Raw genomic sequence first — 25,121 nt, forward strand, 5'->3', positions numbered from 1 at the left:
TGTATCAAATACATATTTTTGCTTTATAGTGTGTTTATAAATCAATATGTATTTTATATTTAGGAATATTTATTCATAAATATGTATTTATAAATCCTTGTTTACCTTTATTAAATGCTTATCTTTAGGGAGGGGAATTTTTTTTGCTGAAACCAAGATGTATCTAATAATTTAAAACCAATTCCCTAATTTTTAAGGGAAAAACAATGTTATGCACAACTGAGTGAGAATGGTATTTCACAGTGTGTATATATGAATGCATATATATTAATATAATTTAAGTGAGAACTTTTACATCATTATGGTTATTAATATATTTTCCCATTTCAATGATCCTCCAATATTATGGTAGTTCCAGACCCTATTAATGAATTTTGTCATTTGGTTAAGGTTTGGTTAAGGTATATTTAATTTGTATGCCGCCCTATTCCCGAGAGTCTCAGGGCGGCTAACAATCTGGGGGAAAGGGGGGTACAAAATAAAAGTAAAAAGACAAACAATTTAAAAATACGGCAACATTCATACCTCGGATGGGGCTGGAAGATTCAACAGCCCCAGGCCTGCCGGAACAACCAGGTCTTAGTAGCTTTGCGGAAAGCCGGAAGGGTGGTAAGGGTCTGGATCTCGACGGGGAGATCGTTCCAGCGGGCCGGAGCAGCCACAGAGAAGGCCCTCCCCCGGGGAGTTGCCAGCCGACATTGGCCGGCAGATGGAATTCGGAGGACACCGATTTGATAAATCACTTCCTTATTGTAACGGGAACTATTTTTTAAATGCTCTTAATCCAATTTCCACATTATTTAATTGCCATCGTAGAGGTCTCTAAAATTTACACCTTGAAGAATTTGTGTCTGTTTATAACTACATACATGGAAGAGAATCCTGTATCTATATTGATTTTTTGATACACTGTCCTTAATTCATGACTATTTCATAAGCTCCCAAGACTAGCAGTTGTATCTAACTCATCTAAATAATCAACAACTTGTTCCTTTTTAAAAAGACAATACTGCAAAATAAATATGTACGACAACTAAGCTATGTTAGATGATAGTCTTGGATAGAATTATTGATACAAATCTGTGTTTTGTATTCATTTATGAATTAATGGAGGATTCAGAGCTGGCAAAAATTACATTTCTGATTGTTCCAGGTGTAATGTGATCCATAAGTAACTGTATATAATCTTTTTCCCCAGATATATTAAGTATTAGATTATAGAACAGGGCTACTATATAAACACACTCTTATGCCTCTTTATTCCTATACATAAATATTTGGCATGTTTTGTAGTATGGAATCATATTTATTCCGGAGGAAAATCTCTAGACTTATTTACTTTTATTTTATTTACAAGATTTATAGCCCCACAACTCCAAAATGACTCTGGGTGGCTTAGGTTACGAATAAGAAGACTAAAAATAGTACAATATCTTAAAATCTAGAAGCCAGTTCGGTTTAGTCATTAAGGCACCATGCTACAAAAATAAATACTGTAAATGTAACCCCATGTGTCTTGCCAAACATACTCCCTTTAATGAGAAATTACCAGTAAGATCCCATAAGCATCCTACACAAGGCCTGAGAGAACAGAAAGATGTTTAGGCTACTTTTGAGGGTGGGAGCAAATGGCTTGAGTAATAATCCAGGGGTGCCCAATTTAGAGAACTTTAAGACTTGTGGATTTCAACTCCCAGAATTCTATGCTGGCTGAGGAATTTTGGGAACTGAAATTTACAAAGTCATAAAGTTGCCAAATTTGAAGACCCCTGTAAAATAGTTCTGTGTGTCTGTGTGTTTGTGTGTGTGTTAGGCATTCCCCAAACCCAAGGCTTTGCATAATGTTTAGGGAGAGGTTTAAAATACAAGATTCTGAAAATGTGCTTCTTTGGCAAAGCAGATTCCTTCCAATTATAATCTGTTTTACATGAGCACAAGCATATTTAAGGTGCACATTTTAAAAAATATGTATACATTAATGTTCAGTATTGGAATAACTGTGGAAGGGTTTATCCTATAAAGAATAGAGATTTCTATTGCTGCCACAAAAGTAGTAAAATACTTAGCACGTGCAAAATTGCTGTCAGTAATTGCTATCAATACTTCAGGCTATTGCGATTAAATCAGGACTTTTGATAAAATAAGGCTGTTTTCCAATATATGCCCTGGTTTCCAGAAAGCAAATTTATGGCTGAACGTTTGTGCCAAGAAGCACAGTTGAAGTTGCCTGCCAGGGAGGTAAAATCACAGTGTGTGCTTGTTATCCAGTGTTTTTAACTTAGTATCTCAGGAGACAAAATCTTATTCACAATTATTGGAATTGCAATCTCAAAGAAAAATGTTCTATTTTACAAGCAGCAAATGTTATTGTGGAAAAATTAGAGAACATTTACAAAGTACACAACATGTTTATTGAAAATAGATATTTTATAAAACACTGTTCAGAACAAAGTGTCATGAATAAAATAATTGCTGTCCTTAGATTTTTTTTTTTTAATCAAATAGCTGTAAACCAAACAGGTAAAAACTAGCATAACAGTAATGTAATAACACATATCTTGAGTGACAATTCAGGCTGGTACAAGTACTTGTGAAGCCAAGAAAAAAATAGTATTGCACCCTGCATCTGTAACATTAGTAAACCTAAGAATTTCCTGTTTAAAATTTTTAAAGATAATGTTCAGATCACCAAGCTTAAGAGTCTTAAGGGGAAAAGGATGCTTTCATAAAGTATTTCAATAATTAAACATTCTTCTCTGTGCTAAACAATATACAACTCTATTCCTTAACTAATACTTTTTCAACATAACAAACCTGCTATGAAACAAGAAACATGCACAGCTTTTTCATCGTTAGCACACGTGTGAGTTTATGCTTTGTAATTCTGCAAAAACATGAACATTTAATTTATTCTGACACAACAGACAAGTCAAATGTTTGATTTAGGGCAAGATGAGGATATTCAAGCATTTTGTGTCTATGGTCTGTCTATCAGTAGTTGTTAGCTTTATATTATTTTGAAATTGGTTACAGTAACATAGAATTCTCACTCCCAATAAAACCCATATTAAATTTGCCTTAATTTCAACACTCAATAAACAGGGAGGAGAGAAATGAGTAAAGCAAATGTCTTGATGGAAAACTGCAGGCATGCAGTTTCACCCTGTTTCATTCCATTTTGGAAGTGGAAGATGTGGTTATTTTACCCATGTTAAGAATTGCAAAATGGGAGAACTTTTCAATTGAAAGATTATAAATGGTAAAATCCCTGAAACTCTGATTAAGAGAAAACTACTTTATGAAACTGGCACAGCTTGGATGTAAACAGTTCATTTATTTTAAAATATATTTATGCTGCCTAATTATGTATATGCCAATTTCATAGTTTTTGAAAGTAAAAAAGAATGGAATTAAATACTTTACATTTTAAAAGAGTGTTCCGCGGGGCTCATATTTGTGTTCCTACAGTGTAACTTCAGTATTAATTTCTTAAAAATATCTCTTGCTTAATGGGAATCATTGGGGAGATAACACAATTGCAGTGAACACCAACTGAACAAATCCAATGGGGCCTTGTAGATTGGAGCACTGAGGCAGGGCCATCAATTTTATGCTGTTTATGTTTTGATGTGCAACTTTGGACTATGAAATGTAAGACAACAGCTTTGCAGAATTCACCAGAAGTATTTAATGTCAACAGTGGCATCACTTGCTAGCATCAGGGTTTTTTTAAAATTCATCTTGAGTGATCACATAATAAAACACAAAAAGCTATTCAGTTCTAAAAGCATTAGATCAAAATGTAATAATGTGCTTAGAAGTGATAAAACTGTGTCTGTGGAAAAAGTGCATTAGTATACTGTCACATCAAGTACTTTATCTTTCTCCACGTGACCTGCAAATATTAACTTATCAGAAAATGTGTGTTTTTCAACTAATCAACAATTCCATTTCCATTTGGTAATTTCATAGTTCCAGACTGAGAAGTATAAATGTTAACTTTAAGATTTATCCAGTTGTTAAAGTTATCTGGTGGGAAACTTTACTATAATAGGAAAATTGTTTTTTATAATTTTAATGTTCCTTTGGAGAACCGTGCAATCTGCAGGCAAGTTTTTATTGAACTTTCGCTATATTCTTTTTAATTTGTTATGGAGAAAGCAAGTGACTTCCTCCTTCATTTCTGGCTCAGTCAATCTATTCTGATATTCAAGTGTTAGGAAAATGCAGCTGAACAAAGATATGTATTGTGATTATATAATCTGCAAAGCAGCATAATATTAACTATTCTACAATATATACTACCCCAAACTCCAGAAGAAAAGTTTTTCACTCTTAGATCTGTAATCTGTTGCCAAAAATACTGAAGGTCTTCTACATGCCCATGAGAAGTAATCATTTTGTCATAAATGCAAGGATGATATGGAGCCTTCCCTCCCCCGGTAAAGAAGGGGTGATTCTGTGGTACAATCCCCACTTTGTTGGCACAAAATCCCATGAAAACATCATCTATGTAAAAACTTGAATTAAGAGTCTGTGAGGCTCGGTATACTTTAGCAGCTACGTCCCTGGATAGAACATACCCAGCTCCAGCTGTGTAGTCAGGATAGGCATGCCATGGGTACATTTCATAGGAAACATAATATTTGCTTTCTTTATTCCTGATGGGAGGTGATGCATGATGGACGTGCCCAATCCAAACATCCTGAGCTCCAATTTGTGCTAGATTTTGGAGGTATGCAATAAGATTTGGCGTGTGGATAAATATGTCATCATCGGCTGGCATGATAAACTTGGCATGAGGGCAGAAGTTGTTTGCCCAGCTGAACTGCAACAGTAATTTGTAGGTAAGATTGTAAAAATTATCCAAAAAGTCTTGTTGAATCAGATCACCATACCTCTTGTCTTCCCTTTCCAGCTTCATTTGAATGTCACTTCCCAGTGAAAAATTTTCTGATTGCCCTAAAACAAATAAGACTTTTATGGTGGCATTCAGATAGTGATGAACGTAGTCTTCATTACCCCATGTTTGTCGAATTGCATCTCTCCTGTGGTAGTTTTCAGGTGGAGTCTTTACAAGGATCAAAAGGAGAACATCTTGCCCTTGACATTTCTCCTCGTGATTGATCAAATATCGATGCCTTGCTACCCTGTTACATCTGCTAGTAGTTAGGTTGTCATTCACAAAAGTATAGCCATTTATGAGGAATCTGTACGAGAGAGATTTCATATATTGCGCAAAGCTAGGGCTATCAATTTCTACCGAAAAAAACAGGAAGCACAGAACAAAACAAGTGGCAAAAATGTGCACAAACTGATATTTTCTAATTCTTCTAGAATTAACATACATTCTGTTTCACTTTTTTACATATGATTCCAATTAAAGATTTGGATTTTTAAATAAGTTCTCGCGTGAGACTTCAACATTTCTCTTATAGGAAAAGTGTTCATTTTATATGCATCTGAGTTACTGGAGAGTCACCTCAATTAAATCCCAAAGTATTCACTTTTAAAAGTCATCTTGTTTCCAAATAAATTTGGTGAATGTAGGACTTTGACAATGGACAATGATTCTCTTGTTGCCTCTTCACCTGATGTAATATCAGCTCAGAACTGAATAGTTATAGCAGCAGCATCTGCAAAACAGAAGAAAAACAAAATTAATCTCAAATATAGTTCATAATTTCTATATGATATGATAACTACTTCACAGATTCAAGCAGTCTTGAGAATTAGACTTGCCCAACAGGTATCTATGGAGATTCTCAATCATTCTGGTCATGGTAATCCCAAAGGTGCCTTTTTTTTCCTAAAAAGCAACTGGACTTTTTATTTATTTTTTCCTTTGAAAACATTTATCTCCTCATCTAAGAAGCTTCTTCTGTTCTAACTGCCTGGTGGGAAATGGAAGGATTTATATTCTTTGCAGTTATCTGGTTGTTAGCATTCTGAGGGTTGGACATTAGCTCAAATTCTGGGAGTATCTATGGAGATTCTCTGTCATCCAGGTCATGGCTGTCTCAAAGGAGCTTTTTCAAAAGGCAACTGGACTTTGTTTTTCCTTGAAAACATTTCGCTTCTCGTTCAAGAAACTTCTTGGATTAGAAGCAAGCATCTTCAAGGAAAAACAAAGAAAGTCCAGTTGCCTTTTGAAAAAGTACCTTTGAGACATCCCATTCTTGGGAGCTGATGTCCACAAAGATTGTAAGGTTGTCACAGTAGCCCACTCCTAGTCTATAGTAGTCAAAACTCCAGAGGAACCTGGTAACACTTTTTCTGACTAACTGATATTGCTCTCTCTTAATACTAACTGTATTAAAAGGCATCCACTTTCCCAAGCCTGACCTCTGATGGCCTTTTCTCTCCTAATGTTACTCCTGCCTACTCCTCCCATTTCTCCAGACCTGAGGACTCTTGGGGGAAAGCAAGGCATAAACCCCAAAGGCAAGGAGCCCCATACTGAAGGATGTGTGTGCATACAAGTATATACATACAAGTACGTGGTCATGCACACCTTCCAGGCAGAGAAAAACCTTTTTGGGTGGTGGTGGTGGTGCTCTTCTCTTCTGAAATCAGCCCTTCAGCCACTTTCAGTGTCAGGATGCTGAGGGAAAGCAGAAAAGGAGGGTGACAGATTGTCTTTTAAAAAAGCTTATTTTCTAATTTTGCAAAGGGTGCAAGAAAGCAATCATACAATTGCTTTCTTACACTCTTTGCAAAATAGTAGAAAAATGAAGGACGGGGAGTGAAATATAGGGAGGGTTTTAAAAAAGCACACCAGAAAGCTTTTTAATTCTTTTCTCTTTCTTTCTTTCTCTCTCTCTCTCCCTCTCTCTCCCTCCCCTCTTTCTTTCTTTTTTTTCTTTCTTTCTTTCCTTCTTTCTATCTATTATATATCCAATCTATCTATCTATCCATCCATCCATCCATCCATCCATCCATCCATCCATCCATCCATCCATCCATCTATCTATCTAATCCATCCATCCATCCATCCATCCATCCATCCATCCATCCATCCATCCATCCATCCATCCTAACCTAAGTTAACCTAACTTAATCTAACGTAATCATGATCTATATTAGCTAGCTATTAATATATTTTGCTATGCTTTATAATACTTGTAGCTTCTCAGAGTCACCTAGGTGGCAAGATGGCTGCACACTCAACTAACCAACGAAACAAATAAATACCTAAATAAATATACATATGGACAAACAAGCAGGCTGTCCAGGCTGACAATGCTAAGATTCCTCTGCCTATTTTCTCAACAATACCCAAATGAACTTTGAAAAATGCTTTTAAAAATATATAAACACCTACATACGCACACAGATTAAATAAATACTGGAAAATGGGGTGTCTGCAGGCTGTGCTTAAAAAAAAAAGCCAAGATGGCGGCCACAATGGCAATAAAAACCCCACCCCCCTTTTTAAAATGTCCTGCAGAAAGCAGAGCTTTGATTGGCCCACCACGGCCGCCATCTTGATCCTTTTTCGGCCATTTTATTCAGCCAAGTCTGGAAGTGTTAGATCAAATCAAAACATAAACCCTTTATCCCAAAAAACAAACAAACAAAAAACCCAGTTTTGGACAAGGCACAAATGTCGCTTGTGGAATTGTCACCCGAGAATGGTTTTCCAAGAGAATCACTTGTTTAAATAAATTATTTAAATTGTTTAAAATCGTTCTCCCTCAGCCATCTCTTTTTTTTTCAGAATTTTGTTTTAATTTTTTTATTCTCTTACATACCATTTTAAGTATACATTCACATAGTTGTTATTCTTCTTTACATTTATCATTCTTATACATTTATTATTTCATTTAATAGGTTATAATATACAGTTTGGGCTGCTTTGTTTACCATCCCTTCCTCCTGTTGTAACACCAGCTTATTTTCCCTTTCTTTTCGCCCTCCCTCTCTTCTCTACTTTCTTCCTCCTCTCCTTCCCCTTCCTTCTTCCCTTCCCTTTCTCCTCCTCCTACTCTTCCTCTTCCCCTCCCTAGCCTCTCTCCTTCTCTTCCTCTCCCTTCCATCCTCCTCTCCTTACCTCTTTCTTCTTTCCCCGGTCTTCCTTTCTTTCTCTCTTCCTCTCTCCCTTTCTTTTCTATTATGATAGGGGTCTCTTTCAGGTCTCAGTTTATGTTTCCTTGGGATGGTATTTCCGCAAACCCAAATATTGTATCATTTCTTATTCCCTTGCCTTCACTAATCTATCCTAACTATATTTCTCTCAGCCATCTCTTTCCCACAGGGGGTGGGAAACCTTCCCCACCCCCAAAACACCTCTTGGCCATCAAGCTCTCTTTTGTGGCTTGTTTTGGCAATCTTTGGCCTTCAGGGTCTCTCCAAAACTTGGTTTTACCTTCAGGGGCAAACTAAAGAGGAAAGGAGGGCCCCGTGTCAGTTTCCTCAGATGAAATATGGAAGTGTCTTGTCTTCTGCCTTTTTTCAGCATTTATAGTTGAGGCAATCGCTATTACACGGGCCCAGCCAAGCTTAGAGGACGAGAAGGCCGCATACATCGCTCCCGAGATAACAACAGAGTCTCCTGGTGGTCTCCCATCCTTGCAGGGCCTCCAGGCCTAAGCAGGGGCCGCCCCCTGATTGGCCAAAAGCAACATCCGCAATTCATGGGGCCTCAATCCAGGCCTCCTGTTGCTTGCAGAAGGGAGAAGATGGTGAGGCAGTTTCGTCTACCATAGCTTCCCTTGCTGAGGATTATGGGCAATGAAGTTGTTGTCCCAAAACTGGGCTCTTGCTTGGTGTCGAAGCCAATAAGTCACCAGACACAAAGGGTGATATAGAATAGTACTTTTATTGTGGTACCAAGATATAAGAACCACGGTTTGAAAAGCTAACCAAGGGCCAAGATTAGGACCTTACAGCAGTTTTTATAGACAAGGGATGGTCACATTCAACCCTTTGCCCTTCCCCTAATAATGCATAATATAATAATGCATAATATAATAATGCATAATAATAATAATAATGCATAATATAATAATGCATAATAATAATGCATAATATAATAGTGCATAAAATGATGCATAACAGATAATATTGATTGGTTATTTGGATTTAACGTCACTTGTTTTTCACCCCAGGTCACGGGTATCTTGCAAAGTGTGCCACCTCTAGGTGGGTTTTGGGGTGTTGGAAGGAAGGTCCTTCTGGGTTCAGCTCCAAGTGGGGAAAAAGACACTGGAGACATGGAGGCTGCTTAGAAAGATGGTTTAATGGTGGACAGGACCACATGGCTTGAGTTCCTGAACAGAAAAGGTGATCACATGCTTCAATGTTGGGTGAAGAAGAGAAGAGAGGAAGGGGCTTGCTGGGCTTTTTATAATCTGTTCAGCCCCACCTCTTTGTTCCCTGTTCCTGTGTAAGAAATGTATTCTGGTTGGTTGTCAGACTCCCATGGGGCCATGCAGGGGCACCTCTCTAGGCTGTGTTTTGAATCCCAAGTTTGATTGAGTTTCCAGGTGCCATGTGGTGAGTTTCTGTAGAAGACTAATTCTACCTTTGTTATATAAAGTAGACTAACTCAGGCTTTAATGGCTCATTGACAAAAGGGGAATGGGCAGGAAGCTGCAGGGAGCTACTTTGTCTTTAAAACATGTTTCTCCCTTTTCACATCCAGGGAAATATTATATTCTGCCTTTTCAATATTTCCTAGGATATTTCATTTTTCTAGGAGAGGGAGGGGTGGGTGCTAACTTCCTACAGGTTTTTTTTCTTATAAGCAGCTATTCTTGTTCCTAATATCCTGGCTAGTGGTTTTAAGGTGCTAACTTTTGTCTCGTTGTTAATGTGCAGCCCCCCCCTTCCTATTGCAGAGCAGAATAAAAGAACAAACGGTTCTTAATTGTCAAGGCAAAGAAATAAAGACAATAGGAAATGTTTTATCAGAATTCATATTCCTCACGCTCATGTCCATTCCATCCACAACTGGGTCCTAATGCCACGTGTGACCCTTCCTCTGATCCCCAGGGCCTCATCTGGACATACATTCCATCATCTGATCCTTCATTTCTTGTGCTGAGGATTATGGGCAATGAAGTCCCATAAATCTAAGGTGCATCAGATTGGGAGCAGTTGATGGGAAGAAGGAATTCCACTTCCTCTATGGGTCTTGCTTCTTGGCCATCCCTGTTTCTTTTTTTTTTAATGAGAGAGCAAATTAATGGAAAAGTCAGCCTACAAGAGAGATTTCAGGGGCTCCCAATGACACATTTTATTTCTTCATCTGCCACACTGTGAGTTCTTCACAGAGCAAACTTTGATTTCCAGTTTTGGGCTTCCTTTGTTTTGGTTTTGTTCCAACTGGGCTGCTAGTTCAAAGTGTGCCAAACCCCTGACCGTCACTTGTACAGTTATTGGTTTGACCAAATTAAAAACTCACTTTCCATCCTCCGCTACAATTAATTAATGTTTTCCATTTATTTTCATTTATTTATCACATTTAGAAACTGTCCATCTCCCTCACAGAGGGACTTTGGATGGTGTACAATTAACCTTTTAAAACATCAAACGTGAAAAACATTTAAAAATTTAGCTTGAGAAGCTTTGAAATCAATAAAAAGGGAAATATACTTCTTCGCACAACATCCCGTTCCAGAGTCCATTCACACAACTTCTGAAATCACCCATTTTTTGGCTTCACACAATATGCTAAACCATAAATAACCAATCAAGCCAGGTTTTCAAAATATGCTAAGTTAGGAAATAAATAACACTAACCCAGTTTAAATTGCATGGATGCATCTGTTAAGTCCTTACATGTACTTTTCTTTCTTTCTTTTTTGCGAGTCTAGTAAATTCCAAATCACTAAAAAGCTATTCTTTACACAAAACCTGTTAATGACTCTTGGGGGGGATAACAACAAAAACAACAACAATAAACTCGATAGGTGAACAAAAATTCAAAATCCGGTCTCAACATCTGGCTGCACAAAGAACCAATAATAATAATAGTAATAGGCACTTTGGATGCAATCCCAAAATATCTGGAGCATCCCTTGAATACCTTAGGTATTGACAAATTCACCACTGGTCAATTGCAAAAGGCAGCTTTATTTGGAACAGCTTACATTCTGCAATGATACCTGTAACACCATCAGACATCCAAACCCAAAAATGCCAAATCCAATCTGAACATCTGCCCGCATTTACAACAGTCAGCATTCCATTGCATGCAAAGTGAGGAATGGTCGTTTCCCTTCAATATGTATATGAAACAACACAAACAACTATTTTAAACATGTCAGAAAAACAGAGTAATCTTGTAGTTATTCCTCCTATGTCCCCCAAAAAAAGACGTTTGGAGTAAGTGTGGTGTGTGTGTGTGTGTGTGTGTGTGTGTGTGTGTGTATGTATGTGTGTGTGTGTGTGTGTGTGTGTGTATATATATATATATATATATATATATATATATATATATATATATATATATATATATATATATATATATATATATATATTTATATATATATTTATTTATTTAAAGTCACAACCCCTGGTATGCCCCAATTATGGGAGGAAGCTAATTGCTTCCATTCTCTGTCAATCAGCTTGTCACAAGAGTCCATCACGACAGAAACCCAATATTTTTACTGTTGCCTTTGTTATATTTTGTAATTTTTTAATTTTTTAATTTTTTTGTGCTGATAAATAAATAAAGGGAGACTAGTATAGATCTATTTCAAGCTATTTAGCTCTCATCAGCTAGCCATACCCTTACTGGGATTTGATATATACATACATACATGCATGCATGCATGCATACATACATACATACACACACACACACATGTATGTATGTATATGTATCTGTATATGTGTGTGTGTGTCACAACCCCTGATATGCCCCAATTATGGAAGGAAGCTAACTGCTTCCATCATCTGTCATTCGGCTCGTCACAAGAGACCATACAGACAGAAAGCCCAATATTTTTACTGTTGCCTTTGTTACATTTGTGTTGTATTTGTGCTGATATTGTGCTGAAATAAAGTCTCCCTTTATTTATTTATCAGCACAAATACAACATACATACATACATACATACATACATACATACATACATACATACATACATATATATATATATATACACATACATACATACATACATACATACACACACACACACACACATACATACATACACACACATACATACACACACACGCATACATATTTTATTTGGAGTAAGTACGTGTGTGTGTGTGTGTGTGTGTGTGTGTGTATACATACACATACATACATACTTTATTTACGGTCACAAAACACGAGTACGGTCACAAAACACGAGTACGGTCACAAAACACGAGTACTACAAAAGAGACAAGAGAATTCATCATAGCATCATAGCAATCAGTCACCAAAAGCTTAACTAAGGGAAATTACAGCATTCTCCTCTAATGGTTACAGCTCTTAAGGAAAATTTGGAAACCTGAGAGGTGATGTATGAAGAGACATCTTCAAGGCAATATACAAACAAATTACAGCCATTAGGTCTAGAAGGGATGATTTCAAGAAGAGACAGTAACTTAGATCGGTCTGCGTTATACATGGGGCAAAATAGAAGGATGTGCTCCACAGTTTCAACCTCGCCTCTGTCACAGGGGCATAGCCGCTCGTTAATCGGGAGCCTCTTAAAACGACCATCCAAAAGTGCTGAGGGCAAGACATTAAAGTGAGCTAAGCTCTTCTATACTTGGGAATGGTTAAAGTATAAAAATAGGGAGCCATCCTCAATCCATAATTATTAAGTTGGTTGAGAGTCGGGGGGGAGCAAGTTTTGTTGGCTCTGGCTCATAGATATTGTAAATCAATGTCCACAAGCTGTTGGACTACCCTAAATTGGGCGTCCCTGAGGTCGTAGTTTCCCCAGGCATCCTCCGTAAAACCTAGCAGATGAAGTTTCTTCAGCAGCTCTTTCTCCCAGCGAGAAATATGGGAGTCTGCGAACGCCAGGGAGAGGTAGCTGCCAGGAACTGCCAGAAAAAGCACCCGAAACCACCATTTAAAGGTGTTAATCCAGGCCATACATTCCACCAATTGAACGCCCAGTTCCACGTACATCGGGGCAAAACCCAAAACAAGGGGGAAGACCCAGAAGTTTTCTAAGAAAAGCAGCCTGGGTTATTTCAATGCAATCCTTGAACCCCGTATCCAACGTTTGGAGTATTACAAACTAAATGAGGATAGGAAACCATCCGAGATCTTTGACTATCAATATAAATCACTCTGGAGGATGGAACTGATGCAGAAAATCACTTTTTTTTTTTCACGTTGCACAAAACCCGACCACATTCAGTTTCACAAAGCCAACTGAAGGCTTGAAAAGCATTTTCAAACATTACCCATTTTTATGCTTTCTACCGTCCATAATGCAAATGAATTATTTATACATTAAATGTCGTTCACAATTTGGAGAAACTTTACATTTGATTGTTATGTGGAAATTAACCCAACAAAATGGAAGATTCAATTTCCTACCATACCAAGTCCTTTTTCTAACTATATATTTATTTATCTATCTACCTATCTATCTATTGATAGATTGATGTATAGATAATTATTGCTGTTCTGCCAAATTCCAACACCACTGTTGCTCTTCTAGCAAAATAAAATTGCTTTAGCATAAGCTTGTGTTTGTGACCATGAAAATTATGACATAAACATAAATAAGGTAGAATTTCATAAAACATAAAATCCAGATTTAAAATAAAAAGCAAAGGAGGTGTTTTTTTTTTTTTTTAAAAAGAACTGCAGCTAAATACCATTCAGGAAAAGAAAGGGAATCTTTAGATTTTCATGTGAAAATAAAGAACCATTTAATATAAACTGAAGGGCAAGTCATTTTATTTCAATAGATTGTCCAAATTGCTATTTCTAGCACAAACCAACACATCCCAGGTTTGGAGCCTGTCATGTGCAACATAAAATGAGCTGTACAAGCAGTTTGGCACAACTGAAATCAGCACATTTTATAGCACAAGTCATGCTCTATTATTTTGGCTACAAGAATTACACAACACGTATCAAATGAATGAAACAACTCAGCAAGGAAAATACTCGAACTTCCTTTTGTTGCTGACAGATAAAGCAGTATTATTTCATTCAATCCATTGATTTGATTTCTATTGCAACTATATTCCAAGGATTCATAAAGATGATTGTAATGATCAATGACCACTCTCAGAGTAATGCTTTATCTATAAAAGTGCAGAGGGGAAGGGGAGGGGGAGGGAGAGAAGGAGCAGGATAGAATAAAACCATAAAATAAACCCATCTATTAAACTAACAATTTAATTAACCACTACAAGGTTAGAAATATTTGAGAAACTCCACCTCTATCTCTACCAGTATTTTCAGTGACTGAATATTTTCTGTCGTATCCAAACAACGTCTAGGTAACAATCCAGGAAATCAAATATCAACAAATCAATCATATGCCATTTTTCATTTACCCACTCACTTCCTACACAAATTAGGAATCCAAATTGTTATGCTGCTGTTTCTAAAGTGCCAGGGAAGAACTAATTTATTTAAACTTTATTTACATATTTGTTTCATTAGCAGCAATGTGCTTGGATCCTGCAGGTGAAAATCAACTGATGGCACATAACTGTGCAAGTACTTGTGTGAATTAGATACAAATTAAGCATGTCAGCTTTCACTCCCTTAGTGTGAAGGCACAGCCAAAAATATTTTTCCCAATTTGCCATGAAATAAGTTGAAATTGACTCAAATTTCAACCATTCTTTATTCCATAATCCAGACTCCGCATGTATGACTTAACATACTCTTGTAAATAATAATATCAATGAAATATGGCATGGGCATAATTATCCCTTAGAAATTAAGACATTATTGGATTTTAATGAATTCTCAAGCAGACTATTTACTTTAATTACTATCACTGATATCGTCAATCTCATAATCAGATACTCAACCTGCTTGAATGGAGAAATTCCAAGAATCAATAGAGGAAAGTATTTGTACCTCAGAGTTGAAATGTGGGGTCCTTGGTACTTTTAGAGATTTTTGTTTTCTTGCAGATGTTTCATTACCCAAACTAGGTAACATCATCAGTGCTGGTAGGAGGTGGGGTTTGTTCTCATTTATATTCTAATGGCTTTCCCTGTCACTGCTGGTAGGAATTCCTGAAAGCCTGGCAGTTTCGGCTCTGCCGAAGAAATTTGCCAAAATGTTGCTGCTAATAAACAAATGGATTTCTTTTGAACTTCTCGAGACTCGTAAATTAATCCTTTGGAAACTTCACAGAGAGCTGAAACTGATTTCCGGTTAATGGTTTCTGACCTTTACCCCTGTGTCTCCCCTCCCCTCAGCCTGTGTCATAAATCATATCCAACAATGAGGTGTTGCAGCAGGCTGTGAACTTTGCGCCTTACACGTCTGCTGTAGAAATATGAGATCCGACTCTGGTTGAAGGTATGCATGGAATTTCCCTCCCGTTTTCATGCCAACTTGATAATAAATGACATGACCAATTGGTCATCAATAAGTACATAGAGATAAACAGCATTTACTACTATTCAAAAGAGACAATCAACAAGCTAAAAATGAAACTAAAAGACTAAAACACCTTCCACCAGATGACCAGAGATCGCATATAAGCGATGCTCGACCAGGGTACGCGGTATTGTCTGGGACACTACTCATCCTCTTCACCTCTTTTCCTTGTTACCTTCTGGCAGGAGGCTTCGTGTTATCCTAAGCAGAACATCTAGATTTGGTCATAGTTTTGTTCCATATAGCATCAACCTTGTGAATTCTCAAGCTTCCTCTTTCCAATATGTATTCAAGACGGACAGTGATTAATATAACTATATGTATTTATGTGTGTGGGGGTGTGTGGAACTGTGGGTGCATATATGGATATAGTATGGTATGGTATAGTATAGTATGTGTGTTATGTATGTGTATACCAGGGGAGGGTTCCTGCCAGTTCTAACCTCTTCTATAGAAGAGGTTCCACAAATCTACAGTGCCATTTAGAACCGATTCCAGCTCCGTCCCTCCGCCCGTCCGCACATCATCAAGCTGAAGAGCGAGAAAAGGAATTCTGGGAGTTGAAGTCCACAAGTCTTAAAGCTTTCAGGTTTGAACACCCCTGGGATTTTTTCCCCTAAAGGGTTAGGGGTGCAAGGGTCTTGTAATTTGACAGCTTTAAGACTTGCGTACTTCAAATGCCAGAGTTTCTGCACCAACATTTTGGTTGTTGAGCAAGAGCGTTGTTAAGTGAGTTGCACCACATTTTACAAGTTGGCCACTCCCACCCAGTCACATGGCTGGCAAGCCACTCCCACCCAGTCACATGGTCAGCAAGCCGCTCCCACAAAGCAGGCCACACCTACAGAAGAGGTTCTAAAAAATTTTGAAACCCACCACTGGTGTATACTTTTGAGAGCAGGAAACACAATTTCACTTTTAATGTGCACCAGTGTGCCCACAGGAAAAAAATGACAATAAAGGTTATCTATTTATTAAAACCAAGATTAATTTCAGGCTAACAATCAAGCAGTAAATAATATCCCAATCAGGAACTGCCAACCAAGCTAACAGTAAACAGCCCAACCTAGGTCCACTTCCATCAGTATTGATAGGCAAGCCACTGAAATATACACCGAGAGCAAAACCTACTTCCTGCCGGCATTTGTTTAGCACCCACAACTGCATCCAGTAACTTGCTCAGTAAATGAAGGGACAGCTAAATGAAACTGGCTGCTTCAGCTTTCCTTTCCATTGCTGACCTGCAAAAGTTGTAAATGCAAGGATTGGTTGCAAGATTATTTTGACATCATCAACATCATAACTGCGAACAGTTATGAGGCAGTTGCTGAATGAGGACCTCTAGAGACTTCTTGTGGCTTATTAAGACTAGCAAAATAATTAATTATCAGGACACTCAGAAATCTACTGTTACTATTGTTGTTAGGTGATACTATATATTCTAACAGGCTCATAAATAGGTCTTTTTTTTCCTTTTTATGGTTTTAGCTTCTGCTTCAGTGATGGGTTGCAGGCGGTACGCCCTGGTACGGCCATACAGGAGCCTGCCCGGAGCACCGGATACCGTTCCGGTAGGGAGCCCCGGAGGGCCCGCCTGAGCTCCTTACCTGTGCTTAAGCCTTTGGCACTTACGTGCACGGTGCATATGGTGCTTGCGCAACGCTCCGCTGAGAAGCTGGAGCGTTGCGGAGGCTTACAGAAGCATCGCAGGCAAGTATGACGCATGTGCGCCCGTCCATGTGGATGGCGCCGGGGCCATTCCAACCGTACCGTTTGGAACGGAATCCAGAAACCACCACTGTTCTGCTTGTAATTTAATATTGCAGCGCAATTTCCTACTAAACAAAGACACTACTATTTTTAAATGGAAGGCTTGCACAAAATGGTGTCAGCTCTATTCTTTATCTATAACACTTCTTTATTCAAGTCATCAATACAAATGGTAAATATTTGTTCGTTGTATTTAAGTACAATGACAATAAAGATTATACTATGCTGATACAAGGTGCAAAACTATGAACCTATAATAGACTTCATTTCTGTTTTATGGGGCACCTTTGATTTTTCAAGTTTTGTATCTACAAATTGTCATCTCATCTAGACCCGTCTTAACTAATCAAAATTTAGTCTATTTTATCAACGATTTCATAGAAATCAATATATATTATGTCATTTACATTCCCACAATTGACTAAGAAAGTTACCAAATTTTAAAAAAATAAGACAAAGTTAAATGAGCAAGACTAGTTCTTGACCCACCCACACTGGTAATTATCACTTATTTTTCAAGTTGTTTATATATATGTGTTTATATATCTTTTTGATCTGCTCCAGAGTCTTAATAGGTAAAGATTAAGTTGTAATTCAACTGAATTCTCTTTATCTCCATGTTTTGAAGGCAGGAACTATGTATGTTCTCCAATTATCCATCCCTTTATCTCTCCTCCCGGATTCCTCAAGATAAAGCCTGAATTCAGACCATCAGTTAGTAATCTCAGTACTATGGGATTCAGTTCATCTGGCCCATATTTACATTCATTTAAGTAAAGTGGTTACAATCTTGTCCCTTCATCCTGTTCTTCAGTTGGCTGATAGAGCACATATTGTTTATCAGACAGGGCTGAGTGAGTCTGCTCAATCTGCTTTGTGGTTAACTATTAACGCGTGGTATATTAACTCATTTATCTTCCTTGTATCTTGATCTTTTTGAAGAAGCCCATTTAATGTTTGTTAGCTTCCCGTGTTCCATCCACAGAACCTATGTGCATTAGCAGCAGAATATTTACTCCACACTGTTTGGTTCTACGAGTAGCCCTCAATTTATGAGCCTTCTTTCAGTGACCTTTCGAAATTACAATGGCCTCAACGAAGGGATTTATGATCTCTACCGGAAGTTATGGCCATCTCAGTCATGTGATAAAATCCAGGCACATGGATGTGTAGCTTTCCTTACAGTCATGGTGGCGTGCAAGAGCCAGGGTGGTGCAGTGGTTAGAATACAGCATCGCAGGCTAACTGTCGACTGCCAGCAGTTCGATCCTGACCGGCTCAAGGTCGACTCAGCCTTCCATCCTTCCGAGGTCGACAAAATGAGGACCCAGATTGTTGGGGGCAATATGCTGACTCTGTAAACTGCTTAGAGAGGGCTGTAAAGCACTGTATGTAAGTCTTAAGTGGTATTGCTTCCCCACCTACGTATCTCCTCACCCATCTAGGCCAATCTGCACAGCAGCACTCAGCGGTGGCCTCTTCAATGACTATTCTCCAAACCCGTATCCCTTTCCCTCCACAAGCAGGCCTTCTTTTGCCTCTGAAAGTGGACTTTCTTTAGCTTCTCAAGCAGCTCTCCCTTATCTTCTGCAAGATCCCATTGGAAACTGGTCTTCTCCCACGAAGAGGACACATGAACAACAGGAGCCTTGTTCTCATGATGACAGCAATAGCATTGAGACTTATATACCGCTTCACAGGGCTTTACAGCCCCTCTCTAAGCGGTTTGCAGAGTCAGCCTATTGCCCCCAACAATCTGGGTCCTCATTTTACCCACCTTGGAAGGATGGAAGGCTAAGTCGACCTTGAGCCTGGTGAGATTCCAACTGCCAAGTTTCAGGCAGCCGGCAGTCAGTCAGGAGAAGTAGCCTGCAGTACTGCATTCTAACCACTGCACCACCACAGCTCTGACATTATCCGTTCAGTGATTTCTGACTCTTGATGATTCTGTGGGCCAGGTCTGACCACATCTTCCAATCTGGCACCACTACTTTGAGTTGTTCTATGCTCTGGCTGGTGTCCACCCATCATGTGCTCTGATGGCCTGATTTCCTTTTATCCCAACTCTTCCCCAATGAATTATCCTGTGTGACATGGCCAAAGTAAGTGAAACACAGTTTTGCTTTCTAGTGACATATCTGCTATAACGCACTCCAATACCCTGATGTTGGGTATTGAAGGCAAAAGGAAAAGGCAACAACAGAAGATGAGATAGTTAGATAATGTCATCTAACTTTGCATCTAACTTTGCAATGCATCTAACTTTGGACAGAGTACAGAAGACAGAGGACTGGAGCCTCATAGGGTCATAGAATCAGACACAACTTGATGAATGAACCAAGACTTCTGGCTGAAAAATATAGGTGGTTCTTGTCTTACAACCATAATGGAGCCTGCTTATTACGGTGGTGGTGGTCATAAAGCAGATCATCATGCGATCAACCCAATTTTACTTTTTTTTTAGCAGTCTTTAAAAACACTACAATTGAAACAATAAGGTGGTTAATACCATTTTATAATGCCTTGGTAATGCCACATTTGGAATTCTGCATCCCGTTTTAGTCACCACGATGTAAAAAAGATGTGGAGACTCTAGAAAGAGTGCAGAGAAGAGCAACAAAGATGATGAGGGGACTGGAGGCTAAAATATAAAGAACAGTTGAAGGAACTGGGTATGCCTAATTTAATGAAAAGGAGGACTAGGGGAGACACGATAGCAGTCTTCCAATATCTCAGTGGCTGCCACAAAGAAGGAGTAAAGCCATTCTCCAAAGGGCCTGAGGGCAGGACAAGAAGCAATGGGTGGAAACTAATAAAGGAGAGAAGCAAATTAGAACTGAGGAGAAATTTCCTGACAGAACAATTAATCAGTGGAACAGCTTGCCTCCAGAAGTTGTGAATGCTCCAACAGTGGGAGTTTTGAAGAAGAGATTGGACAACCATTTGTCTGAAATGGAAAATGGAAAAGGATTCCTGTTTGAGCAGGAGGTTGGACTAGAAGCCCTCCAAGGTCTTCCAACTCTATTATTCTGTTCTTTTATCCTATTAAGTAAACCCATTCTTCCCTATGGAACATTTTTAGCAAAACTGGAAGTAAACACTGTTTTTTCACAAAAACATAACTCGCAGCCATGCGACCACAGGACACTACAAATCCTAATAAATGTGGGTTGATTGCTGAGCACTCAAAATATGGTTATATGACCATAGCGGGATGGCCACCAAAACTAAGTTATAAGTAACTCCATCTAACTTCAAATGGTCGTAAGTCAGGGGCAACCTGTGCTGCATTGCAGGCTGCCCACTACCTGTATTCTCCAATGTGAAGTTCAACTTTAGAAATAAAGCTATTATTTTTCTGGATAGGGGAAAGAGGCTTTATTTTTTTTATAAAAAAACCTCATATATCTCATAAAATTTTCAAATCTCTTTGGAATTCCACCTGGAAGGGCCAATAGAGATTAGATTCAATCTAACTACATTCCAGCTGGACAGAGGGACAAATCAGTACCAACCTTTTTTACTGGAAGAAGAAACTACTAATCCAACTACCTTTTCTTCCACCATGAAAGACCAAACAAAAACAAGGACAGCTTTAAAACAGCCTTGCACTGATGATGTTACCTAGTCTGGTAATGAAACGTCTGAAATAAAATCACCAAACTCAGCCCCAAGGACCCCACAATTCAATCCTGAGCTACAAATCTTCTATCTGTAAAGCTCTGAATGGCTGGCTGATTATGTACAGGTAGTCCTCGGCCTACAACAGTTCATTTAGTGAGCATTCAAAGTTACAACAGCATTGAAAAAAGTGACCTACGGCCATTTTTCAGTTACTTCAATTACTAATTTTATCAACTGCAGGCAGTGATTCACTTAACAACTGTGGCAAGAAAGGTCGGGAAATGGGGCAAATCTCACTTAACAAATGTTTCACTAAGCAGAAATTTTGGACTCATTTGCTGGTAAATTGAGGAATATCTGGATTTATTTCTGTTTGAAGTCTGGTTGCCTCTCAAGAGAAACGGAAAGATTGGAATTCAGTTCCTACACCTGAAGCCTTTATAAACAGGAGAACACAGACTCTGACATATATGTATGTATGTATGTATGTCAAGTACCACAAACTTGAAAAAAATTGGCATGTATGTTCTTGGCTTCTAAGTGCTCGCTAAGAAAGGATTTGTCGAAATGACCATCAGATCATTAGTATTTCTTATACAGTAATTAACATGCTCTGATGCTAAGGAGTTCTACTCCCCTTCCCCACCTGAAAAGAACTCTGTTCTAACTGCCAGTTGCAACTGGGTGCTGGTGGGATTAAAGGGCTTAAACCCATCTATTTTATTATTGTTCGATTTACAATAATGTCTTAATCTGTTACAGAAACTTAGTTTACTGTCTTTAAGGAAATAATACAGTACTTTTTTTTAACTATTCGTTATTTTTCAAGCTTTAAGTGTCAATTTATCAAGCCCGATGACATAGTTTAGTAGGGAAGCAGGGGGTAGCCGCTAGCTAGCTAGACACGCACATACACACACATATATCTGAATTTATTTCTGCGTGGGATAAAACAAAGCACGCAACGATAGGTATATTGAGGAAATTCGGGAAAGAAAAAAGAATCCAAGGGAAGGAGAGAAGTTTAAGTCCTGGAAGAAAGAAACGCGCACCTGAAGGGCAAACGAACCCAGGCGGTTCGGCAGCATCAAAATAAAATGGGGAAAATCGAGACGCTCCGGTCGGCGCACATTCAGACTTACCCGGGAGTAATCTTAGACCGATTTCCTAGTCAACCGGAGGCGCGTTCGCGGCTTCAAATCAATGGGTGGAAGGAGGGTTGAAATGGAGGGGGGGTTCCTCTCCCACCCCCCCTTACATAGCCTTCGCGGGTGGAAAGGCAGGGGAGCCCTTGAGAGTCGGCCGAAAGCAACCCGGGACTGGAAGGTAGAAGGGAGCCGGTTGGTCGACCCCCCGCCGCCTTCCACCACCCACCCACCTCCACTTCAAAGGCGCAAAAGGCGATGTTGCAATGCTGCAGCAGGTGGCAAAAGCCGAAGTGAAGCTGGATGAGCTCGTTCCGTCGGGTGGCAACCCCGCTGGGGAATCGGCCAGGGAGGGCGGCGGCGGCGGCGGCTTATGGCCAGTGAAAAATCACTCTCCAGCAGGCGGGACTGGTGGAGAGCCGGCTCGGCTTTTTTCCAAAGAGAAAGAAAGAAAGAAAAGAAAAAGAAAGAACGAAAGAAAGAAAGAAAGAAAGGAGAAAGGAAAGAGAAGCAGAAAGAAAGAAAAGAAGGGGAGAAAGAAGGAAAAAGAAAAGAAAGGAGAAAGGAAAGAAAGAAGCAGAAAGAAAGAAGGAAAAAGGAAAGGGAAGAAATAGAAATGAAAGAAAAAGGGGAGAAAGAAAGGAAAGAGAAAAAGAAAAGGAGAAAAGAAAGAAAGAAAAGGAGAAAGGAAAGAGAAGCAGAAAGAAAGAAAAGAAAGAAGGGGAGAAAGAAAGGAAAGAAAGAAGGAAAAAGAAAAGAAAGGAGAAAGGAAAGAAAGAAAAGCAGAAAGAAAGAAAAGAAAGAAGGGGAGAAAGAAGGAAAAAGAAAAGAAAGAAGAAAGGAAAGAAAGAAGGAAAAAGGAAAGAAAGGGAAGAAATAGAAATGAAAGAAAAAGGGGAGAAAGAAAGGAAAGAAAGAAAAAGAAAAGGAGACAAGAAAAAGAAAGAAAGGAGAAAGGAAAGAGAAGCAGAAAGAAAGAAAAGAAAGAAGGGAAAAGAAAAGAAAGGAGAAAGGAAAGAAAGAAAGCAGAAAGAAAGAAGGAAAAAGGAAAGAAAGAAGGGAAGAAATAGGAAAGAAAAAGAAAGGGAAGAAAGAAAGAAAAAGAGAAAGGGAAGAAAGTAAGTAAAGGAGAAAGGAAGGGACGGGCGAGATTTCAGAAACTGGAATGGCGGGGGGAAGTCTAGGGGACCCCAATAGATCGGCGCATTGCAAAGCCAAGGATCGGCTTCATCGAGGCGGTGAAAACTTTTACAACCTCAAAGCAGCCGAAGCCGGCAGGCGAAGCAACTTTTTTCCCTGGGAGAAAGCGAAGAGGCCGCTTGGCTGAAGCTTCCTTTCCTTTTGCCGGGCACCTTCTTCGCCTTCCGACGGGCTGCTTCTCTTCCCCACCCTCGCAAAAGCCGAGCATTCGACGCGTTCTCCCCGCTCGCAGCCCAACCCCGAAGGAAACTCCAGCTGCTGACCTCTCTGTCCGGAGCCTCCGGGGATCTTCTAGTCCAGCCTCGTCCGGGACGTCCAGTTGGCCCGACTGGCTTCCACTGCAAAGTCAAGCGGTCCCTTCAACCCCGGGCAGGCGAACGGGGGAACCCGAGTCGCCCCGGAGGAAAAAAGCGGCCGGGGTTCCGCCGTGCCTAAGGGCTCCATTCAGTTTTTGCTGGGCGGCTTCGAGGGGCGCTGATTGGCTTAGACGGAGAGCGCTGATTGGCTTAGACGGAGAGCACCTCGTTTGCATCCCAGCCCGGCCTCGTTTACCTTTGCATCCCGCCTTCTTTTCCACCCTGCGGGGGTTGGAGGCGGGGGAGAACGATGGGGCTTGTAGTCCGGCACATCTAGAATGCCCTTCAACCGGAAAGACAGGTGCGGTGTCTCGACCCGTATGTCACAGTCCGGCAAGAGTGGATTTGAATGTCAGAGGAAGACAAGGATGTCACTCACTCCCCTGGCAAATCTATAAACCAAATCTATAAACACCAGAGTTTGGCTGCGGGCAAATGAAACCTGTGGTGGCTTCAATTAATGCCTTGTCTTGCATGGCGGGCAGTGCGTGGATTCCCAGAACAATGGACCGCAAGGTAGATATCAGCCCGGATATAACAGAGTTGGAAGGGACCTTGGAGGGCATCTAGTCCAACCCCCTGCTCATGCGGGAGACCTGTACTAGGGATTAGAACCTCCGAACTGCCAACCTTTCTGATTGACAAGCTCAGTGTCACCTCGTCATGCTAACCCCATATATTGGCCAGTGTTTTCTGGATCCTTGAGAGAATATAAATCTTGTATGCGGTTGTGTGAATCCACTTTTCTGCTCTTAACCAGGTTCACATGCAGTAAAATGCATCATGTGCCATCAGGTATTTTCCAACTCTTAGCAAGCACCTGTATTTTCTCCCCGAATACCATGATAAGCTACATTTAGGCAAGCTACATCATACTCATGATTTGGAGAATATTTTCTAGAGTATGTTAGTATTTCTCAAAGTCTCTGGAGATTCTCAATCATGCAGGTTATGGTGGTCCCAAAGTTGCTTTTTCAAAAGGCAACTAGACTTCCTTGCCCCCCCCCCCACCTTGAATTTTCGCTCCTCATCCAAGAAAGTTCTTCAGTTCTGGTTTGTGTTTCTCAACCTCAGCCACTTTAAGATGGGTAGACGTAGGCTTTAACTCCTAAAATTTCAGGAATTGAGATCCACCCATTTAGTTGAGCAACGCCACTTAATCTAGAAAAAGGAAACGGATACCTGGCAATTAAGAATCATGATGAGATCCTTGATTGAAATTTATGCAGGATTCTTAGCCATGATGAGCTGCCAGACCAAACCATAAACTATGGCTTACTTAAAATAAGCCCTATTTTATGAGTTTACATAGGATTCAGACTGTTTAACCAAGTATATATACTGTTGGCTCAACCTTTGCCAAACTGAAATGAGATTGGCTAATCTTTTGTGCGTTGTCTGGCTTGGCAGTCTTAACTTCCTACAAGTCAAGTTGTCTGGGCAAGAAGTTTGAAGAGAAGTACAAGTTTAACAGGCTTT

General features: G+C 39.5%; 2 protein-coding genes across 14 annotated transcripts in view; one reads left to right on the forward strand and one right to left on the reverse strand.

Annotated features, from left to right (window-relative positions):
- MCF2L2 (MCF.2 cell line derived transforming sequence-like 2) overlaps positions 1 to 25,121 on the forward strand; it is a 196,788-nt gene that overhangs the window by 101,143 nt on the left and 70,524 nt on the right. The gene's annotated exons all lie outside the window — the stretch shown is intronic.
- On the reverse strand, positions 1,831 to 24,643 carry B3GNT5 (UDP-GlcNAc:betaGal beta-1,3-N-acetylglucosaminyltransferase 5). 6 transcript variants are annotated; one of them, XM_087725174.1, is made up of 3 exons: positions 23,550 to 24,643; positions 6,515 to 6,604; positions 1,831 to 5,636 (listed from the first exon to the last, which is right to left on the reverse strand). In XM_087725174.1, exon 3 carries the CDS (start codon positions 5,348 to 5,350, stop codon positions 4,217 to 4,219), a length of 1,134 nt encoding a protein of 377 aa, XP_087581300.1. In that variant the 5' UTR covers positions 5,351 to 5,636; positions 6,515 to 6,604; positions 23,550 to 24,643; the 3' UTR covers positions 1,831 to 4,216. The 6 variants fall into 6 exon arrangements, with proteins under 6 accessions (XP_087581300.1, XP_087581301.1, XP_087581303.1 ...); XM_087725175.1 differs by having other exon boundaries at positions 6,495 to 6,604; XM_087725177.1 differs by lacking the exon at positions 6,515 to 6,604 and adding an exon at positions 22,084 to 22,260.

Source organism: Thamnophis sirtalis, unplaced genomic scaffold (genome assembly GCF_051295495.1).
Source record: "Thamnophis sirtalis isolate CommonGarterSnake01/CBP01778 unplaced genomic scaffold, rThaSir2_p1.2 scaffold_11, whole genome shotgun sequence".
NCBI classification, from domain to species: Eukaryota; Metazoa; Chordata; class Lepidosauria; order Squamata; family Natricidae; genus Thamnophis; species Thamnophis sirtalis.